The sequence below is a fragment of the Toxorhynchites rutilus genome, chromosome 2 (assembly GCF_029784135.1).
Source record: "Toxorhynchites rutilus septentrionalis strain SRP chromosome 2, ASM2978413v1, whole genome shotgun sequence".
Taxonomy (NCBI): Eukaryota; Metazoa; Arthropoda; class Insecta; order Diptera; family Culicidae; genus Toxorhynchites; species Toxorhynchites rutilus.
The window spans coordinates 5,342,371-5,361,585 of record NC_073745.1 but is presented as its reverse complement, the minus strand read 5'-3'; the positions used below and the strand labels follow the sequence as shown (position 1 = coordinate 5,361,585).

The window sequence follows — 19,215 nt, the reverse complement described above, 5'->3', positions numbered from 1 at the left end:
TATTATCGCAACGTCGATCGTAGTTGTTTTGTTTTTATTGAGTTTAGCACCAGCAGCCAGTTCAAACCGGCCAAATAGTTCATTCATGCTCTCTATCTTTTTTATGTTTGTTGCGATTACGCAGATATCATCTGCATACGCAACACACAAATCGCCGTCACATATGCGCTTGAGTTGTATAAGGAATGGATGAAGATAAAGCACAAATAAAATCATCGACATCGGATCTCCCTGTCTCACCGATCTCTCGATGGAGATCTCTGGTGAGAGATGCCCGTTTATCAACAAACGAGACTTGGATCGTTCGGAAATACGTTGAAGAAGTTCGACAAAATTTTGATTTATACCAAGCGATATCATTGTACGGTAGAGAAACAAATGCGAAACCCGATCGAAAGCATGATCTAGGTCGTAGGAAATCAATTTTCCTCTCCCCTTTCTCGCAATGAGTTCTGCTATTCGGTCTTTTATCGCGAGAGTTGCTTCAAATATCGAGTGTCCCGGGTTGCAGCTTTTTTGAGCGTCGCATGGCAGCCGATGAAATCGCAGCACTTTTTCTAGCCGATTTTTCATAACACGACCGAGGATTTTGAAATCCACATTTAGTAGTGTTATTGGTCGATACGCTCTCTGAGTGATTTTTTTTATAATTCGTTTATTTGTACAGGCTCAGTTATATAGGTTTAAAGAAGCCAAACTCTCAACTATACTTTTACTATTAACATGTTTTCTTAATTCTACGGTTAATGAAATAGGAAACCGATTACTCGCGGTCGACTCGAGTTTAGAAGGGTGACACATTTTCTTTGAAAAAGGATGGGATGTAAGGAGATTGTAACCATGTTCACACTCACACTCACACTCACTTTCACATTCATACTCACACATCACACTGAATTCTTAAACTATCCTCACATCTAATATGTATTAACAATTTAACTTATTCTAATGTTAGGGAACCGATAGCTCGCGAAGGACGAAAAGGAGGAGAAAATGGGGGGGAAAGGATTTAAGAACAATCACACTCGAAGATCGATATCTTTAAGGAAAACATATATTTGGGACATGTAATCAAGGTCTAACCGAGCCAACACATCTCTCACCGGCACATTGGGCTGCCTTCCTCGAGCCCGAAGGGAGTTTTCTAAATTCGATCTGGCGACAAGATATAGCTCGCACGACCAAACAACGTGTTCGATGTCGTGGTAACCATGGCCACAAACGCAGAGATTGCTGTCGGCAAGCTTGAAACGAAAAAGCAGCGCATCTAAAGAACAGTGATTGGACATGAGTCGGGAGAAGGTGCGAATAAAGTCCCGACTCAAGTCCAGACTTTTGAACCATGGTTTGAGGCTAACCTTAGGGATAATCGAGTGGAACCACCGGCCCAATTCATCTTCGTTCCACTTGCGTTGCCAGTTAGCGATGGTATTTTTACGAACTAAAGAATAAAATTCATTGAAGGCGATTTGACGCTGATAAATATCGCCTTCAATTGCACATACCTTTGCTAATGAGTCAGCCCTCTCATTACCCGAAATGGAGCAATGTGAAGGGACCCAGACAAAGGTAACGACATAACAGCATCTGGATAAAGCACTCAAAATTTCTCGTATTCTCTCAAGGAAGTACGGCGAGTGCTTTTCCGGCCTCACTGAACGGATAGCTTCGACAGAGCTAAGACTATCCGTTACAATGTAATAGTGTTCAACAGGTCGTGAGGCGACGCTGTCCAGCGCCTAGTGAATTGCTGCCAACTCAGCAATACACATTGAGCAAGGATTATGAAGACTGTGGGAGGTGATGAAAATTTCGTTGAACACTCCAAATCCTGTGGACTCATTCATTGAGGACCCATCTGTATAGTACATATTATCACAATTGACACGCCCATACTTTGCTTTGAAGATCGTTGGAGCGATCCTCGATCGTTGATAATCTGAATATTCATGGATATCTTGCTTCATGGACAGATCAAAATGTACAGAGGAATTGATGTAGTCAGGGAAACAAACACGGTTGGGAATATACGATGAAGGATCAACCTGCATGGAGATGAATTCATGATATGAGCTCATGAATCCAGAGTGAGAATTTAGCTCGATCAGCTGCTCAAAATTTCCTATCACCAATGGGTTCATAACCTTACACCGGATGAGGAACCGAAGAGATAATAAATTGAAGCGATCTTTTAGTGGGAGTACGCCTGCCAAAACCTCGAGACTCATGGTATGCGTTGAGGGCATACATCCCAACGCAATACGGAAACAAAGATACTGAATTCGCTCGAGTTTAATGAGGTGTGTTTTGGCAGCTGATTGAAAACAGAAACTGCCATACTCCATCACTGAGAGAATAGTTGTTCGATACAACATTATAAGATCTTCGGGATGGGCTCCCCACCAGGTGCCGGTAATTGTACGGAGAAAGTTTATTCTTCGTTGGCATTTTTTACTCAGATACCTAATATGGGCCCCCCAAGTACATTTGGAGTCGAACCAGACCCCAAGGTACTCGAATGACATAGCATGGGTGATCGGTTTACCCAAAAGTTGAAGCTTTGGTTTTGCTGGCTTATGCTTCCTAGAAAAAACCACCACCTCTGTTTTCTCCGTGGAGAATTCGATCCCTAGCCCAATGGCCCAGGTTGAAAAATTGTTCAAAGTATCTTGTAAGGGTCCTCGCAGGTCGGATTCGTTTGATCCTACGACAGACACCACTCCATCATCTGCAAGTTGTCTTAGGCTGCAATTTTGTGTAAGACAATTGTCGATGTCGCTTACATAGAAGTTGTACAAAAGGGGGCTTAAACATGAGCCTTGGGGGAGGCCCATGTAAGAGACCCGACTTACTGCCGAACCTCCGTGAGAAAAGTTCAAATGCTTCTCACAAAGCAAGTTATATAACATATTATTCAACAGAGGCGGCAGACCCCGAGAGTGTAATTTGTCTGACAAAACCTCTATTGAAACAGAATCAAAGGCCCCCTTTATGTCCAAGAATACTGAAGCCATTTGTTTTTTTTCGGCGTAAGCCATTTGAATTTCTGAAGAAAGCAACGCAAGACAATCATTCGTCCCCTTGCCCCTGCGGAACCCATATTGTGTATCTGAGAGTAAGCCATTCGTTTCAACCCAACGATCAAGGCGAAACAAGATCATTTTCTCCAACAATTTCCGTATACAAGACAGCATTGCTATTGGGCGGTACGAATTGAAGTCGGACGCGGGTTTTCCGGGTTTTTGAATAGCTATAATTCGCACTTGTCTCCAATCATCTGGAACAATATTATGCTCCAGAAACCGATTGAATAAATTCAACAAGCGATGTTTCGCCACATCAGGGAGGTTTTTTAACAAGTTGAAATTAATTCTATCCGTTCCTGGAGCCGAATTGTTACAAGAAAGGAGAGCAAGAGAGAATTCTACCATCGAAAACTCGGAATCAAGATCGCACCTATCAAGTGGTATATCTCGAACAATTTTTTGCACAGGAACGGAATCAGGACAAACCTTCCGTGCAAAATTAAAAATCCATCGATGTGAATATTCCTCGCTTTCATTCGTTGAAGAGCGATTTCTCATGTTTCGAGCCACTTTCCATAATTTTTTCATTGACGTTTCTCGTGACAAACCTCCCACGAAATTTCGCCAATAAGCACGTTTTGTCCCTTTGATCAAGTTTTTAAATTGATTTTCAAGGTCCAAATACGTTTGAAAATTCTCAATGGTTCCACGTTTCCGAAAAGCTTTAAATGCGTTCGATTTATCCTGATAAAGCTAGGAACATTGGCTATCCCACCATGGATTGGGAGGCCTTCGACGAATAGTGGAACCTGGGATGGGTTTCGTTTGAGCGCGAACCGCGCTGTCATATATCAAACGAGAAAGGTAGTTATACTCCTCCAATGGAGGCAAACCATCTCTGGAATTGATGGCTAGAGCAATTGCGTCCGCATATTTTTCCAGTCAATGTGTCTTGTGAGGTCATATGCCATGTTTATAGATTCAGAAGAATTCGACCCAATGGTGATGGAAATTTTGATTGGCAAGTGATCACTATCGTTGGGGTCCTGGATTACATTCCACTTGCAATCTAACGATAGTAAATTCGAGCAAAGCGAGAGGTCAAGAGCACTTGGGTTAGCAGGAGGTTTAGGTACACGTGTTGTTTCCCCAGTGTTCAAAAGTGTCATATTGAAGCTGTTACAAAGATCATATATCAACAGTGAACGATTGTCGTCGTACTGTTCCCCCCAGGCAGTTCCGTGAGAGTTGAAGTCTCCCAAGATCAATCGTGGCTCAGGAAGGAGTGAGCACATGTCATCAAGTTGTTTGCGGCTAACCGCAGCTCTCGGAGGCTAATACAAGCTGACAATACAAAGGTCTTTGCCTGTGATGTTTGCACGACAAGCAACAGCTTCGATCCCTCCAATAGGTTGAAGGTCAATTCGAAAAAATGAGTGGCACTTATTGATACCCAATAGCACCCCTCCGTATCTGTCATCGCGGTCCAAGCGTATGATATTAAAATCGTGGAAAGAGAGATCATCTCGCGAAGAAAGCCAAGTTTCGGACAGAGCAAAAACATCACAATTGAACTTATGAATTAAAAATTTGAATGTATCCAATTTAGGGATAAGACTACAACAATTCCACTGTAAAACAGTGATATCTCCGACCTCTCTATTTAAATTAGACATCAAGAGAGATAATCATTGCAAGGAGGGGCCATGTTTGCATCAATTGTTGCAAAATTGTCTTTAATACTGGAAGCATTGAAATGACAATGGTTCTGATGGAGTCGGAAACATTAAAACACTTGAAGATTTGGTCCAAAAGGTCAGACAACTTTATAAATCCCGATTGGGAAGTTGAACTGGACGGAAAAACAGGGACAGTTGGGGTTTTTGATGTCCCCTCGAGTGCTGAGCCATTCGAAGGTGAAACTTCCTCAAGGGTATAATTTTATATCAAGTTTGATTTACGAAAGCGCACTTCAAGCTCAAAAGAAACGTGTACCGGCTACCACTTTCCGACGTCGTCCTCCATCACTTTGGTGGGACAAGGAGTGTTCAAAGGTCTACCTTGAAAAATCATCCGCTTTCAAAAAATTCAGGAAAACTGGATTAGTGGAATGGTTTCTAAAGTACCAAGCTCTAGAAGCCAAACTAAAAGGTTTGATTAAAGCAAAAAAGCGTGGATATTGGCGGAAGTTCGTCAATGGTTTGTCAAGGGAGACCGCTATGAGCACTCTTTGGAATACGGCTAGGAAAATGCGTGGCTGGAACCATACAAACGAAAGTGAGGAATACTCTGACCGTTGGATTTTTAACTTTGCAAGGAAGGTTTGTCCCGATTCTGTTCCTGCACAAAGCGTCGTACGCGACATTCCACTTCAAAGCGATTATGAGAATTTTTCGATGGTGGAATTCTCAATTGCCCTTCTCTCATGTAACAATTCAGCTCCGGGGTCGGACAAGATTAAATTCAACTTGTTGAAGAATCTTCCCAACTTGGCAAAACAGCGTTTGCTAAACTTATTCAACAAGTTTCTGGAGCTGAATATTGTCCCGCATGACTGGAGACAAGTGAGAGTGATAGCCATACGGAAACCCAACAAGCCGGCTTGCGATCACAACTCGTATAGGCCGATTGCAATGTTATCCTGTATTCGTAAATTGTTAGAGAAAATGATTCTACTTCGTTTGGACAAGTGGGTTGAAGCGAACAATTTGCTGTCAAATACGCAGTTTGGCTTCCGCCGAGGTAAAGGGACAAATGATTGTCTCGCGCTGCTATCTTCTGAAATCCAAATCGCATTTGCTCGCAAAGAACAAATGGCTTCCGTTTTTCTCGATATCAAAGAGGCATTTGATTCAGTTTCCATGGAAATCCTCTCAGAGAAGCTTCATAATCGTGGACTTTCACCAATTCTCAACAATTTCCTGTACAATTTACTGTCAGAAAAGCACATGATTTTCTCTCATGGCAGCTCGAAATCTTCTCGTTACAGTTTTATGGGCCTACCACAAGGCTCCTGCCTAAGCCCCCTCTTGTACAGTTTTTACGTCAATGATATGGATGATTGTCTAACTAGAGACTGCACGCTGAGACAACTTGCAGACGATGGAGTTATTTCCATCACGGGTACTGCAAAAGTCGTTGCAAGATACCCTGAACAATCTGTTCACGTGGGCCCTCAAGCTGGGTATCGAATTCTCTACGGAGAAAACTGAAATGGTCGTTTTTTCTAGGAAGCACGAACCCGCCCAATTCCAGCTTCACCTATCCGGCAAAACGATCCAACACTCTATGTTTTTCAAATACCTGGGTGTATATTTTGATTCTAAGTGTACCTGGGGGAGACACATTGCGTATTTGAAACAGAAATGCCAGCAAAGAATCAATTTTCTCCAAACAATTACCGGAACATGGTGGGGTGCCCATCCAGGAGACCTCATTAAGTTGTACAAAACAACGATATTATCAGTGTTAGAATATGGCAGTTTTTGCTTCCGATCAGCTGCCAGGATTCATATTCTCAAGCTGGAGAGGATACAATATCGTTGCTTGCGTATAGCCATGGGGTGTTTGCATTCGACACATACGATGAGTCTCGAAGTTTTGGCAGGAGTACCCCCGCTTACTCTTCGGTTCACAGAATTATCCTACAGATTTCTCATCCGTTGCAAGATCATGAATCCATTGGTGATTGATAACTTCGAAAATCTACTCCAGCTGACTCCTCAGTCAAGTTTTATGTCTTTATACCATGAGTACCTTACCCACGACGTGCACCCTCCGCCAGGCATCTCCAACCAAGTTTGCTTCCCATACTTCTGCAATTCCTCTGTCATTTTTGATCTGTCCATGCGACAAAAAATCCATGGAATCCCAGATCACCTACGCTCCGATTCTATTCCGCCGATATTTTCGGCAGAATATGGGAAAGTTGGATCTGATAAAATGTTCTTTACTGACGGTTCATTCATAAACGGGTCCACTGGCTTCGGCATCTTCAATGAAAATTCCAGTGCCTCTTTCAAACTCAAAGATCCTTGTTCCGTGTATGTCGCTGAACTGGGTGCGATATATTACGCATTAGGGATCATTGAAACATTGCCCATCGACCACTATTTTATTTTTTCAGACAGTCTCAGCTCAATAGAGGTAATCCGCTCAATGAAGGTTGATAAACGCTCATCTTATTTCCTAACAAGAATAAGACAACTATTGAGTGTTTTGGTCGAAAAATTATTCAAGATTACCTTAGCATGGGTTCCCTCTCATTGCTCGATTCCGGGGAATGAGAAAGCGGACTCGCTAGCTAAGGTGGGCGCTTTAGAAGGCACACTTTTTGAAAGGCAAATTGCTTATAATGAATTTTCCCACATTCCTCGTCAGTATACGCTCGTAAGTTGGCAACGCATGTGGAGTGGTGATGAGTTCGGTCGTTGGTTACACACGATTATCCCTAAGGTCTCGACGAGTGCATGATTCAAGGGATTGAATGTAGGTCGTGATTTCATTCGCGTGATATCTCGGCTTATGTGCAATCACTACAACCTAAACGCGCATCTCTATCGCATTGGGCTCGCAGCAAACAATCTTTGTGATTGTGGCGATGGCTACTACGACATCGAGCATGTTGTCTGGTCGTGTATCCGGTTCCATGCTGCTCGCTCTCAGCTCTCTAGAGCACTGAGAGCAAAAGGCAGACAATCGGATATCCCCGTCCGGGATATCTTAGGTAGCCGGGATCCCGATCTTCTGCTTCATCTATACCTGTTCCTCAGAAACGCCGATGTCAACGTTTAATGATGTTTCCTTCGTTGTGTCCCCGTTTCATATCCCTCCTAGCGATCGATAAACTTTTACTTAGTCGCGGCAATACATACACACACTCTTTACAGATGCACGGGCCAAAGGTTGTGCAGTCCACTGATCATTCAACAAGAGCCAAAGGTTGTACCGCTCATGACAACTCTACACGAGCTGATGATTGCGCCGGCTAGTGACCATTCTATCCTGGATTCCTCGAGTCGAGAAAGACGCACCACGCTAGATATGGGGTACAGACTAGGGGGGCGTTGCTGATTAATGGTCAGCTGCATCCCAATAGGAAGTATCCCGTGTCGGGCACACGTACAGAGCATCGAAGACTGCGACATACCAATTATGAGAACACTTGTAATACTAACCTCGAGTCAACCGCGAGTAATCGGTTACATATTACTAACATAGTCTAAGCAAACATTGTCAAAATATTGAACTCCCGGCCCCGTTAGGCTGACGCTATATGAGCCTTAATAAAATATATATTTTGGATAAAAAAAAAGTGAAATGAAAGGAATATGTACGAAAGAGACGAGATATTTTTCTTATTGTGCGTGAAAAAAGAATAGACATATTTTTAGCCTGCATGGTTCTGGTTCTGTTCTGAGAAGCGATAGACACATTATTGAGTGACGATGTGCTAATTGAAGTGAAATTGTCAGGCCCTGATTGCTGTACCATGTATATTATACAAATGCTTACCAGTATTTGTGAGTCATGACATTTTCTGTTATGTTATGTCTCATTTAATGTCATAAATCGGGATGACAAAACATGAGCTAAAAATCAATTTTGGGTGTACACATCTGATCGTTGAACACTCCAGGTAATGCTTTTATCGCTGAGTTATCAACGAAAAAGAATGTTGATGAAGAGAATCGATCAATGCAGAAAGTGACACGAGAATCGTTGAATTTCTCCTCTTTAAATAAAACAATCACAAATCTCGCGTAACTTTGAAAGGGACCTAATGAAGCCTTCAGGCTACAGCTTGAATACAGTTACCGTGATATAACCTATAAAAGAGTCCTTTTCCTGAAAATCCGAAAAAGTAAATCCAACAAGAGTATAATATAACACTTACTCCATAGATCGGAGCTCTGTTCCCTTCCGTTTATATATTTAGGAGAAATATTATTCTTTTCGTATTTGGTAAACAAAGGAAATAAAATCAATTTCGAACCATCTCAGCCAACCACAACGATTTCGCATCCTAATCTTTTCTTTGTTCGAGTTGCTATTTCTTCGCGCGTTTACTCCACGCAGCAAATGGCGGTGCGAATGTCCGCCAACGATTCAAACACTTTAATTTGACTCCGTGGAATATTCCACCGAATTGAGATCTTACGCAACGCCGTTCAATGCCGTTGCATGCGCTGGAGCACATCCAGACGAGCCAGAAAAAAAAGGCATCATGATTTGCATACTAATGGGACTAACCGCTCGTTTCGCTTCTCTCTCCCTTTATTTGCAGAGAATAGAGGAACCCTTCCTGTCGGCGGTATCGACTACGCTGGGCGACCGGTACACGCAGAACGTCGAGGGTATCTACAAGCTGACTATCAAGTTCATAATCGAGACGCTGGTCGCAGGGTTCGAATCAAGTGCCAACAATAACGAGAACGTCAACAATGCGAATCTCTCGTCGTCATCGGCGGCGGGGGCGACGACTAGCGCAGACAAGAAGACCTCTTGAACTACGTAAAATAATGTTGCACACGGACGATAGGTCACACGATAGTGAGGCATGCCCAGGTGTAGTATAGATCCGAACAACAACAACAAAAACAAACAACCATCGTTATTAAGAGAAGAGTGAGTTTGGGCAATGTGGCGACATCGTTATTATCGAGACACAAAGAAAGCTGGGTTGAACAAACGAATTGTTAGACGATTAGCAACAAAGTGGAAACAAAATGGAGCACGGAGGGCTACTGAAGAATCTGTTTTGAAAACAAAAAATAACCCCACCTCCAATCTCTCATTTTAATACAGGTGAAACACTCACACTGATACTGATACTACACCCACTCAAACAAACACACGTCAACATGTTTTGTATACAGCTTCAATGGAAGCAAGATTGTGCTGGACACTCGAAAGTTTTTTGTATGCATTTAAACATTTTAACAGGAATATATATGAGCAGCAACAGAACAAAAACAAAACAAGTAGCCATCAACAGTAGCAGAAACGAATAGGCTTTCAACAAACAAAAAAAAAACTGTATTTTCATAGAGACCATAACTAGACAACAAGCCTACAATTGAGCAGTGAGGGGGGAGAGAAGGGAGGATAATAAACCAGAAGAGGAGGAAAAGAGCGCCCACGACACCGCACTCATATCCACACATCTTCGAACGTTCGTTTTGTATCCTCCGATAGCTGATAGCGAGCGAGTCGAGTGGAGCCTGAAGGTAACACGGGAACAGTATTAGCAGAAGCCCCGGCAGCGCAATGAAAGCTTTCCTATTGAACAAACAGAGTTGCACAGGGGTTGTGATGTAGGTGTGGTGCGGGGAGAGTGGCAGCACACATAATAATCGGAACACAAAAGGACCTTGAAATGATGGTGGGAAATGGTTGGGAAAACAGTAGCATTTCCCCCACGGAACCAACGAAGAGCAAAAGAAAGCGAAGAAATTTTAGTTATTTCGAGCGCGAAGGTAAGAAAGTTTCGACTCGCTTTGCCGAGAGAAGAAGAAGAGGGATGGAATCTGAGAAATGTGCTGAAAAAGTGCTGAAGGGTTTGGTTATTTCGGTTTATTGTTTACAGCTGGCGACAAACTCTGGAACAGTGATTGGAGGGTGGAAACTCACGGCCATAATTTGTCAGCACCATTCAAGAAAGTGATCATTAATCCTCTTACACAATGCTTCAACAACAACGACTGGAGTGTTCGGAATGAGTTGTTTAATAGGCTTCCTTAAAGGACAAACCGCGCTTCGCTTAATCGGAAACTGTGACGTAGCATTTTGATAGAACAAAGTCGCCAGCGATAGTCAATCTTATCAGTTTCAGACATCTTCAACTGACTCTTTCGGCGGGTACTAACGGCTGAAGTACAACGCGCAAATGATAAGCATCTAAATTCTGCTCCGTTCATTTTCCACTATCTTCTTGCTTACAAACGAACATTGACGTAGGCAACGGAACGATCAAGCTTTAAAATTGCTTCAGTAACGAATCGAAATTACCGCCTGTAAGCAATTATCGTTTGGGACATTGATAGCCATTTCACAATAGCTTTTATATACGATTTGTTCGTGACTTTCTGGACGCTGATCACAGTCTTAGCTATACCGTATTTCTTTGAATGAGGAAAGAGAAAAATCCTCTAAGTATATTTGGGGAGTGAAATAGTTGTATGATGGTCAATTAAAGACACCTATAGGAGAAGTGTGTAATACGCACCCCCTAAGCGAGAATGGATTTATCTTGACCGTGCTCTCAAAATTTAAGGTAACAACTACGTCAGTACGTAGATTAGTTAACCCTCAGTCATCTGTAATCTTTCTGTATTTTAGATACTGAATAACAAAAGTGCTATGAATTTTATTTTGTAAGGCGCCCAAATTCTAAATTCCTAATCATACGGTGTTAAATGGCCCAGCAGAAGTATAATATGCCCATGAGTTGTTTCTCTCAGAGACTATAAAGCTCAGAGAAACAGCTTGTATGAATGAGAAATTCCATCAATCTATTCCCTTCGTGCCCACCAGCGAAAAGAAGAAACCGTTTCTCCGGTGAGCGTGTTCTCCCAGTATTCGTGCATTAATTCTCCAATCCGCGCTCTTGTTTTCCCGCAATCTCTGAGCACAGTTTTCGTTTTGAAGACTATTAATTTTGTGAAAACATACAGAGGTCATTTCAAGGTATGTGAAAACAATTGTTTGTGTGATTTATCGAACATGATTTGGAAATATCGTGATGGTTTGCTCATTTTTGTTCATTATGATTACATTTGAAGACATTTATTCGTGCCATGCAGAGATCTTTGAAAAAATCGTCTGGCATCCCTCACATACAAGCTATTTCTCTCGTGAGAATGTTATCCGGCCGAAAGCGAGCAAATTGCCCCGATCAAAGGTTTGCCATACTGCCCGATAGTAAGCTGATGCGGAAAATATCAAATTGAGAAGGAAATGAATCCTTTTTTACCATTTTCTTCATCTGAGATTCTTGTATAATTGAATAAAACACGTCTTGGTTGAACAAATGAACAATTACAAATGAGGTATATTTCTGATTATTCTAATGACATAAATAATCCTAGCTTACTACGACCATTTCCGTTTCTACAACAACACTCCTCCTAAACGGTTACGGTCAGTCCAATCAGCTTGGCTAACTTCTCCAGTCTAATGCGCTGCAATGGTTTTGTCATGAGGTCTGCTACCATATCTTCAGACGGGCAGTAGACACACTTCATCTCTTGCTTCTCTATCAGGTTTCGAGTAAAATGAAACTTCGTGGCTATATGTTTCATCTTCCTCGTTAGCTTCTCTTTCTCCATAATCTTCAGGCAACTTTGGTTGTCTTCGTGGATTACTACTTGCTGCTCATCGTTCAGCTCTTGCAGCAGTAACTTCAACCACAGAGCTTCTTGTGCAGCCTCAGCCAGGGCGATGAACTCTGCTTCAGCGGTTGATAGGGCCACACAGGTTTGTTTACGACAAGCCCAGCTCACCGTTCCTCCATTAACCTTGAAAGCGAATCCGCTGTGTGATTTTTCGGTCATCTCGATTTTCAGCCCAGTCAGCATCCGAATAACCGATGATGGTTCCGGTTTCACCCTTCTTGCTCAAACGTAGCCGATAGTTGATCGTCCCCTTGAGATACCGCACCACGCGCTTGAGTTCATTCCAGTCCTTTTGGGTGGGATGATTTGTTTTCCTGCTCAAGATGGATACAGCAGTCGAAATGTCAGATCGTGTGTTTACAGCTATATACAGGACCTTCCCAATCAGCTTCTGGTATTCGGTGTTGCTAGCTAGTGGGATCCCTTCATTCTCGCTCTTGAAGTATCCTGGATCCAACGGAGTTTTGGCGATCTTGGCATCCGTCAGTCCGCTTTACTCCACGACTTCTCGAATATACTTCTGCTGGCTCAAGAAGTAGTCTCCGTGATGGTCCTTTTCGATTTCCATGCCCAGGTAATAACGGATGTCACCCAGCTCGCTGATCTCGAACGACCTCTTGAGACTTCCAACAAGTGCTGCAATTATTTTCGGATCTTCACTCGCTATCACCAGGTCGTCAACGTATACGAGCACGTAACACCATCGTCCATTTCGCTGCTTCCGGTACAAACACGGATCGGATGTACATCGTTGAAACTGCTGCCGCTCCAACTCTTCATGCAGTCGTTGGTGCCATGCCCTCGCCGCTTGTTTCAACCCGTACAAGCTTCGGTTCAGCCGGCATACCTTGCGCTCGTTGCCTTGCTGTACGAATCCGCTTGGCTGCCGCATGAATATCTCCTCCTCAAGATCGCCATTCAAGAATGCGGTCTTGACATCGTACTGCTTTACGGCCATCTTCTTCTTCGCTGCGACTGCCATCAACGTGCGGAAAGTGGTTTGCTGAACTACCGGAGCGAACACTTCGTCGTAGTCCGATCCATACTGTTGGCTGAAACCTCGGGCAACCAAACGAGCCTTGAATCGAACCACTTCTCCGTTGATGTCTCGCTTGAGCTTGTACACCCACTTGCATCCTACAGCTTTCCGTCCTGGAGGGAGATCAGACAACGTCCAGGTCCTGTTGGCGTGAATCGACTCCAATTCCTCCGTCATAGCCTGCTTCCAGTTCTCCGCGTACGGCGAAGCCATCGCGTCCCTGTAGCTCTTCGGTTCATCCGATGCAGCCGATCCATGGTTCGAATCCAACGCCAAGCATTGATGGGGACCGTCGTCCTCATCACTGGAATCCTCGACGTCTCGCGGTTCATCGGGTCTGACCTGTGGATTAGGATTGACGGGGAGACCTTTGCTCTGAACGTGAAAGTCTTTATACTTGCCTGGAAGTATGTGCTCCCTTCCGCTGCGCCCTAACACCTGTGACCGAGGTGGATTTGAAAATTTTCGCGGAGGGAGCACAGTCACATCGTCAGAGTCAGTAGAGGTGTCATTGTCGTCTTCGTCTTCTGAGATTTCCTCTGCGGTTTCATATGCAGCCTCATCGAACTCTTGATCGGTAGGAACGGCCATCGATGGAACGCTTCCGAAGTCCACCGGAACCACAGTTCGTTGTTGGTTTGCTGGAAGTCCCTTTTCGCCGATGCACTCGTCGATGAAACACACCTCTCTGCTCTTCAGGAAGCACTTCGTCTTGGGATCATACAAACGGTAGCCTTTTGTCTCCTCCTCAAATCCAGTCAATATACACGGTCTCGACTTAGGATCCCATTTCTGTCGTTTCTGTTTGGGCACTTGCACCATGGCCTTCGTTCCAAATACCCTGACATGGGAAATGTCCGGTTTCCGTCCGCTCCAAACCTCTTCGGGAGTCAAGTCATGCCCACGTGTCGGAGATCGGTTCACGAGATAAACCGCCGCAGCCGTTGCCTCTGCCCAGAAGGATTTCGGAAGATTTGCCTCGAATAACATACAACGTGCCCGTTCGGTAATCGTCCTGTTGGCACGCTCCGCCAATCCGTTCTGCTCCGGCGTATAATCATTGGTTGTTTGGTGCCGTATTCCCATTTGTTTCAAGAAATTCTGAAACCCGTTATTGGTATACTCCTTACCATTATCTGTTCGCAGGATGTTTATCTTCCGCTCGCACTGGCGCTCCGCTTGTGCTTGGAATTCCTTGAACCGACCAAGGACCTCCTCTTCAGATTTTGTCTTCAAGAAGTACACGAAAATCTTCCGAGATCGATCGTCTATGAATGTAACATAATAACGGCTTCCAGATGGTGACGATACCTCCATTGGTCCTGCTATATCTGAATGGATCACTTCCAGTAAGTCCTCTGCTCTCGATCCGCTCTTGCTAAACGGGATACGGGTCTGCTTCCCCATTGGACACACAGTGCAATCGCTACGGTTTTCGCTTGAAATTTGTATTCCGCTCGCAACGCCATTCGCCAGCATCTTCACGCTGTTGTAGTTGAGATGCCCCATCCGCTTGTGCCAGGTTTCTACAGATGCACTGGCGGAGCTCAACATTGCTCGACCAGCTCTAGGACCAGCCTCTTCCAACTGCGCCAGCTTGAATAGATCATTCTCGATGACTCCGGTTGCCACCAGCTTACCTTGAGGATTATAGATCTCACAGCCACTGGATTCGAATACAACCTTGAAGCCCTTCTTCACAATCTGCACCACCGACAGAAGGTTTGTCGACAGATCAGGGATGAACTGCACATCGTGTACTGGAATCTCGGTTCCGATGTCCTGGCACGCTGGATGGAGAGTTGCCGTACCACAAGCTTCGATTCTCATTGTTTCTTTGTTGGCAGCAACTACGACTCCGTTTCCGCTACACACGTCTTCCAGAAGTTCCAGATCCCACGTCATGTGGCGAGTCGCTCCCGAATCCAGGTACCACTGGTTCTTCTCTTGACTTTGAATCGTCGACAACACCGTGCAAAAAACATCTGCTTTCTTGCTTCCGTTTCCTAAATTCTCCGGGCAGAACTTCGCGATATGGCCAAACTTGCTGCATTTTCTACATTACGGGCCTTTTGACTGTGCCGAGTTTTTCTTGCTTTTTCCGTTGCCTTGGGCGACTTCCGTTTTTGGTTTGAACTTACCTTTAGCAACGAACGCTGTATTTCCACTTGGCAACAGCTCTTCCTGCAGCAAAATGGTCTGTATCGAGTCCCCCGTTATCGCTGTTCCGAGTTCTTCAGAGCCATGACCATGGGTTGATACCGCTCGGGAAGTCCAGCTAGCAGAAGAACACCTACAAACCGTTCCGGGATCGTGAATCCAATTTCGTTTAACTGGTGGCATGTCGAGATCATCCTGTTCGCGTAGGCTTCCATGGTTCCGCAAGATTCCAGGTCGGTCCGGATCAGCTTGTAAAGCAGACCAACTTCCCGCGTCAGGCCACCTTCCTCGAACGCGTTGTTGAGCTTCGTCCAAGCTTCCCGAGCTGTTTTTGCGTCACGTACATGGTAAAAGTTTGCCGGCTTATCCTTGACGGGATCCACCGCTTCCAAACTTCCATCTTCCTTTTTCATCGGTTCGATAGCTTCCCAAAGTCTTCAACCTCGAGATACGTTTGTACGGCGAATTTCCAAGTACTCCAGTTCTCTCTGCCGAACAGTCGTTCAATTCCGAGATTCGAATTGGCCATTTTCAACTTCGTACTGGGCCCAAAACCTCTTGTATAGTTGAATAAAACACGTCTTGGTTGAACAAATGAACAATTACGAATGAGGTATATTTCTGATTATTCTAATGACATAAATAATCCTAGCTTACTACGACCATTTCCGTTTCTACAACAACAGAGATATTCAGTGGGAACTCGACTCAATAACTATGACCCACATTTATCGCCTCTGAATCGGTTTTGAGCAACAAAAACCTTATAGATATGATGGAGAAAATTACATCGAAAATCGCTTCCTAAGAAAATTATTTTTCTAAATTTTTTAAAGCATGTTACAAATGTAAAACTTGCATGGTGGAATTCTATCATTGACTAGCACGATTGCCTTTATCCATTGCATTTCTATTCTTGCTGGTTTACGAGAAAATCAGACGGGTCAAATTTTAAGCTTCGTTATTATAGAAAATGAAGGTTGAGTTTTCAACCGAATACGCAGACGAGAGTTTTTCTGACCAGAAGAAATAGGCTGCGGATATAGGCGGAGGAATGTTTTGTGCATGTATTCAGTTCAGTTTACATACGACAAACTAGATATTAGAGGTCATTTTTACTTCGCGCCATTCCATTAGAGCCTCTAAGTCGTATCTGGTGCATTTCTATTAATTTTCTTTGTATCTTTTGCTTTTTCTGAGTTTCGATTCAATCTTGGGTCAATACTCTCTGAACAACTTCTATAAGACCACCCTGATTCTATTTCGTTGCAACACAAACAGTTATAATTTCAACAAGATACGTTCATGCATTGTAGAATGCTTAGAATAAAGTATATTTAACGTCAATTTCGTTCAAAAGAGTTATGTGTTTGTTTTTTGTACTTAAATATGATTATTTCAGCTGTTCAATTTCTATAAGACCATTTCAAAATTCATAAGTATTATCAATGAAAAATTCGAAACGATCGGCTGATTTACATGTCAATAATTGGCAACCTTGCCATTTCGGCTAATAACCTGGAAAACTCATGTTGGCATACTATTTACCAAATTCTGCTGAACGGATTTCTCGATATTTTTCCATGTTCGCGATATTGCGACCTTGAGTTCTTCAATCATGGTGTACCGCTTTCTCTCAGTGTAGATTCTGCGTACAAGGATCCCCCCAAGATTTTCAGCAGTATACAAGTCTGGAATGCGATCCGGCCAGTCCAAAAAAAAAAAAGTTTTTGGTCCTTAATACATTTGTTAGTTTACTTGCCTGTATGAATAAATAGTAGCACATAGCAGTTTTGCTGGAATGTGAATTCTATGTGACGATATCCACGCAAAAACGGTAGGAGAGAGGATTCCAGAACATGTATGTAATCCTTGAATGATGTGAAAGCTATCTTGAGCTTTCCGGTTGCACAGAATCCCGCCCAAACTATGTACGAGCCTCCACCAAACTTCCTGTTGAAAAATACTGTTCCTCCTTCCGTAACTCACGTCAGTACCCGTTGAAAACATCAGGACCATCCAAATTGAACTTTTTTTCATCAGTGAAGATCACCTATACATTGAAGAACTTTTCGTTATGGTTTATAGCTAAATGTATTCTTTTGGAAACATTCTTTATCACAACATACTATGTCCTATGGTTCATTGGAGCTTTGGAAAAACTCAGACGTCTTCCGATGTGAGATGGTGTAAAATTGGAAACTTCAACCTTTCAAGTCCTCATTATGTGAGGACTTTTTACGAAAACATGACGAATTGTCACCCGAGTAGCATTTAAATTCAAATATTGCTTTATTTGCATAAGCGATTTTGAGGTATTCTAAGCTGTTCTATTTCCCGCTTATCCTGGTCAGAGAGCTTCGATTTACGTGGAGCTCTCTCCTTCTTACCGTATCCTTGAAGATTCGTCAAATAATTGAGCACTGCTTGATGGGATCGTCCAATTCAACGAGTAATATCACATTTTCTTCATTTCTTCTCTCTCCGTGAGCACTTTTCCCTTCGGAATTTTCCAGATTTATTGATCAAAACAACTAAAACAACAGAAAATGTAACTGGTCTTAAGCTTGTTTTAACCCTTCACAATCAAGACAAGTTCACGCCAATATTTGCGAACTTTTTCCCCAACCAATCAGAACGAAGCGCGGGATCTCTTGCGAAAGAGCGAAAGAGTATAGAACGAGAGAAAATACGAGAAAAATACGAATTTGCGTTACTTTGACAGTTTCCTCGGCCCACATCAGAAATATAATGGGTGTGTCACATCAAATTGCATCACGGAAAAAACGCTGTAGAAATTCGCCCAGTAGACCGATCCTTTTGAAAATTTTAGACAGTAAAATAAAAACTATTAAACAACTTTTGGCATTTTCTTTTTATTCATACTTCGAGCCCAAGCCCGTATGCTCGCACCTTCCTCTTTACCCCGTCCATAAGGTTCTGTACAACGTCAGGTTGTAGTTTTTTTTAACAGAAATCCATTTTCTCTTGAAGTCCGCCTCCGATTTGACAACTTTTGGGTTCTTCCGGAGGGCCTGCTTCATAATCGCCCAATATTTCTCTATTGGGCGAAGCTCCGGCGCGTTGGGCGGGTTCATTTCCTTTGGCACGAAGGTGACCCCGTTGGCTTCGTACCACTCCAACACGTCCTTTGAATAGTGGCACGAAGCGAGATCCGGCCAGAAGATGGTCGGGCCCTCGTGCTGCTTCAATAGTGGTAGTAAGCGCTTCTGTAGGCACTCCTTAAGGTAAACCTGCCCGTTTACCGTGCCGGTCATCACGAAGGGGGCGCTCCGCTTTCCGCAAGAGCAGATCGCTTGCCACACCATGTACTTTTTGGCAAACTTGGATAGTTTCTGCTTGCGGATCTCCTCCGGAACGCTGAATTTGTCCTCTACGGAGAAGAACAACAGGCCCGGCAGCTGACGAAAGTCCGCTTTGACGTAGGTTTCGTCGTCCATTACCAGGCAATGCGGCTTCGTCAGCATTTCGGTGTACAGCTTCCGGGCTCGCGTCTTCCCCACCATGTTTTGCCTTTCGTCGCGGTTAGGAGCCTTCTGAACCTTGTATGTACGCAGGCCCTCCCGCTGCTTGG

General features: G+C 43.6%; 1 protein-coding gene across 5 annotated transcripts in view; it reads left to right on the top strand.

Annotated features, from left to right (window-relative positions):
- The window catches only part of LOC129771231 (neuroglobin-like), a 185,441-nt gene extending 166,705 nt beyond the window's left edge, over window positions 1-18,736 (top strand). For all 5 annotated transcript variants that reach the window (XM_055774663.1, XM_055774660.1, XM_055774661.1 and 2 more), the window contains one exon: window positions 9,313-18,736. In XM_055774663.1, coding sequence (XP_055630638.1) covers window positions 9,313-9,534 — 222 coding nt within the window. In that variant the 3' untranslated portion in view covers window positions 9,535-18,736. The remainder of the gene's footprint in view (window positions 1-9,312) is intronic.
- The last annotated feature ends 479 nt before the right edge of the window (window positions 18,737-19,215 follow it).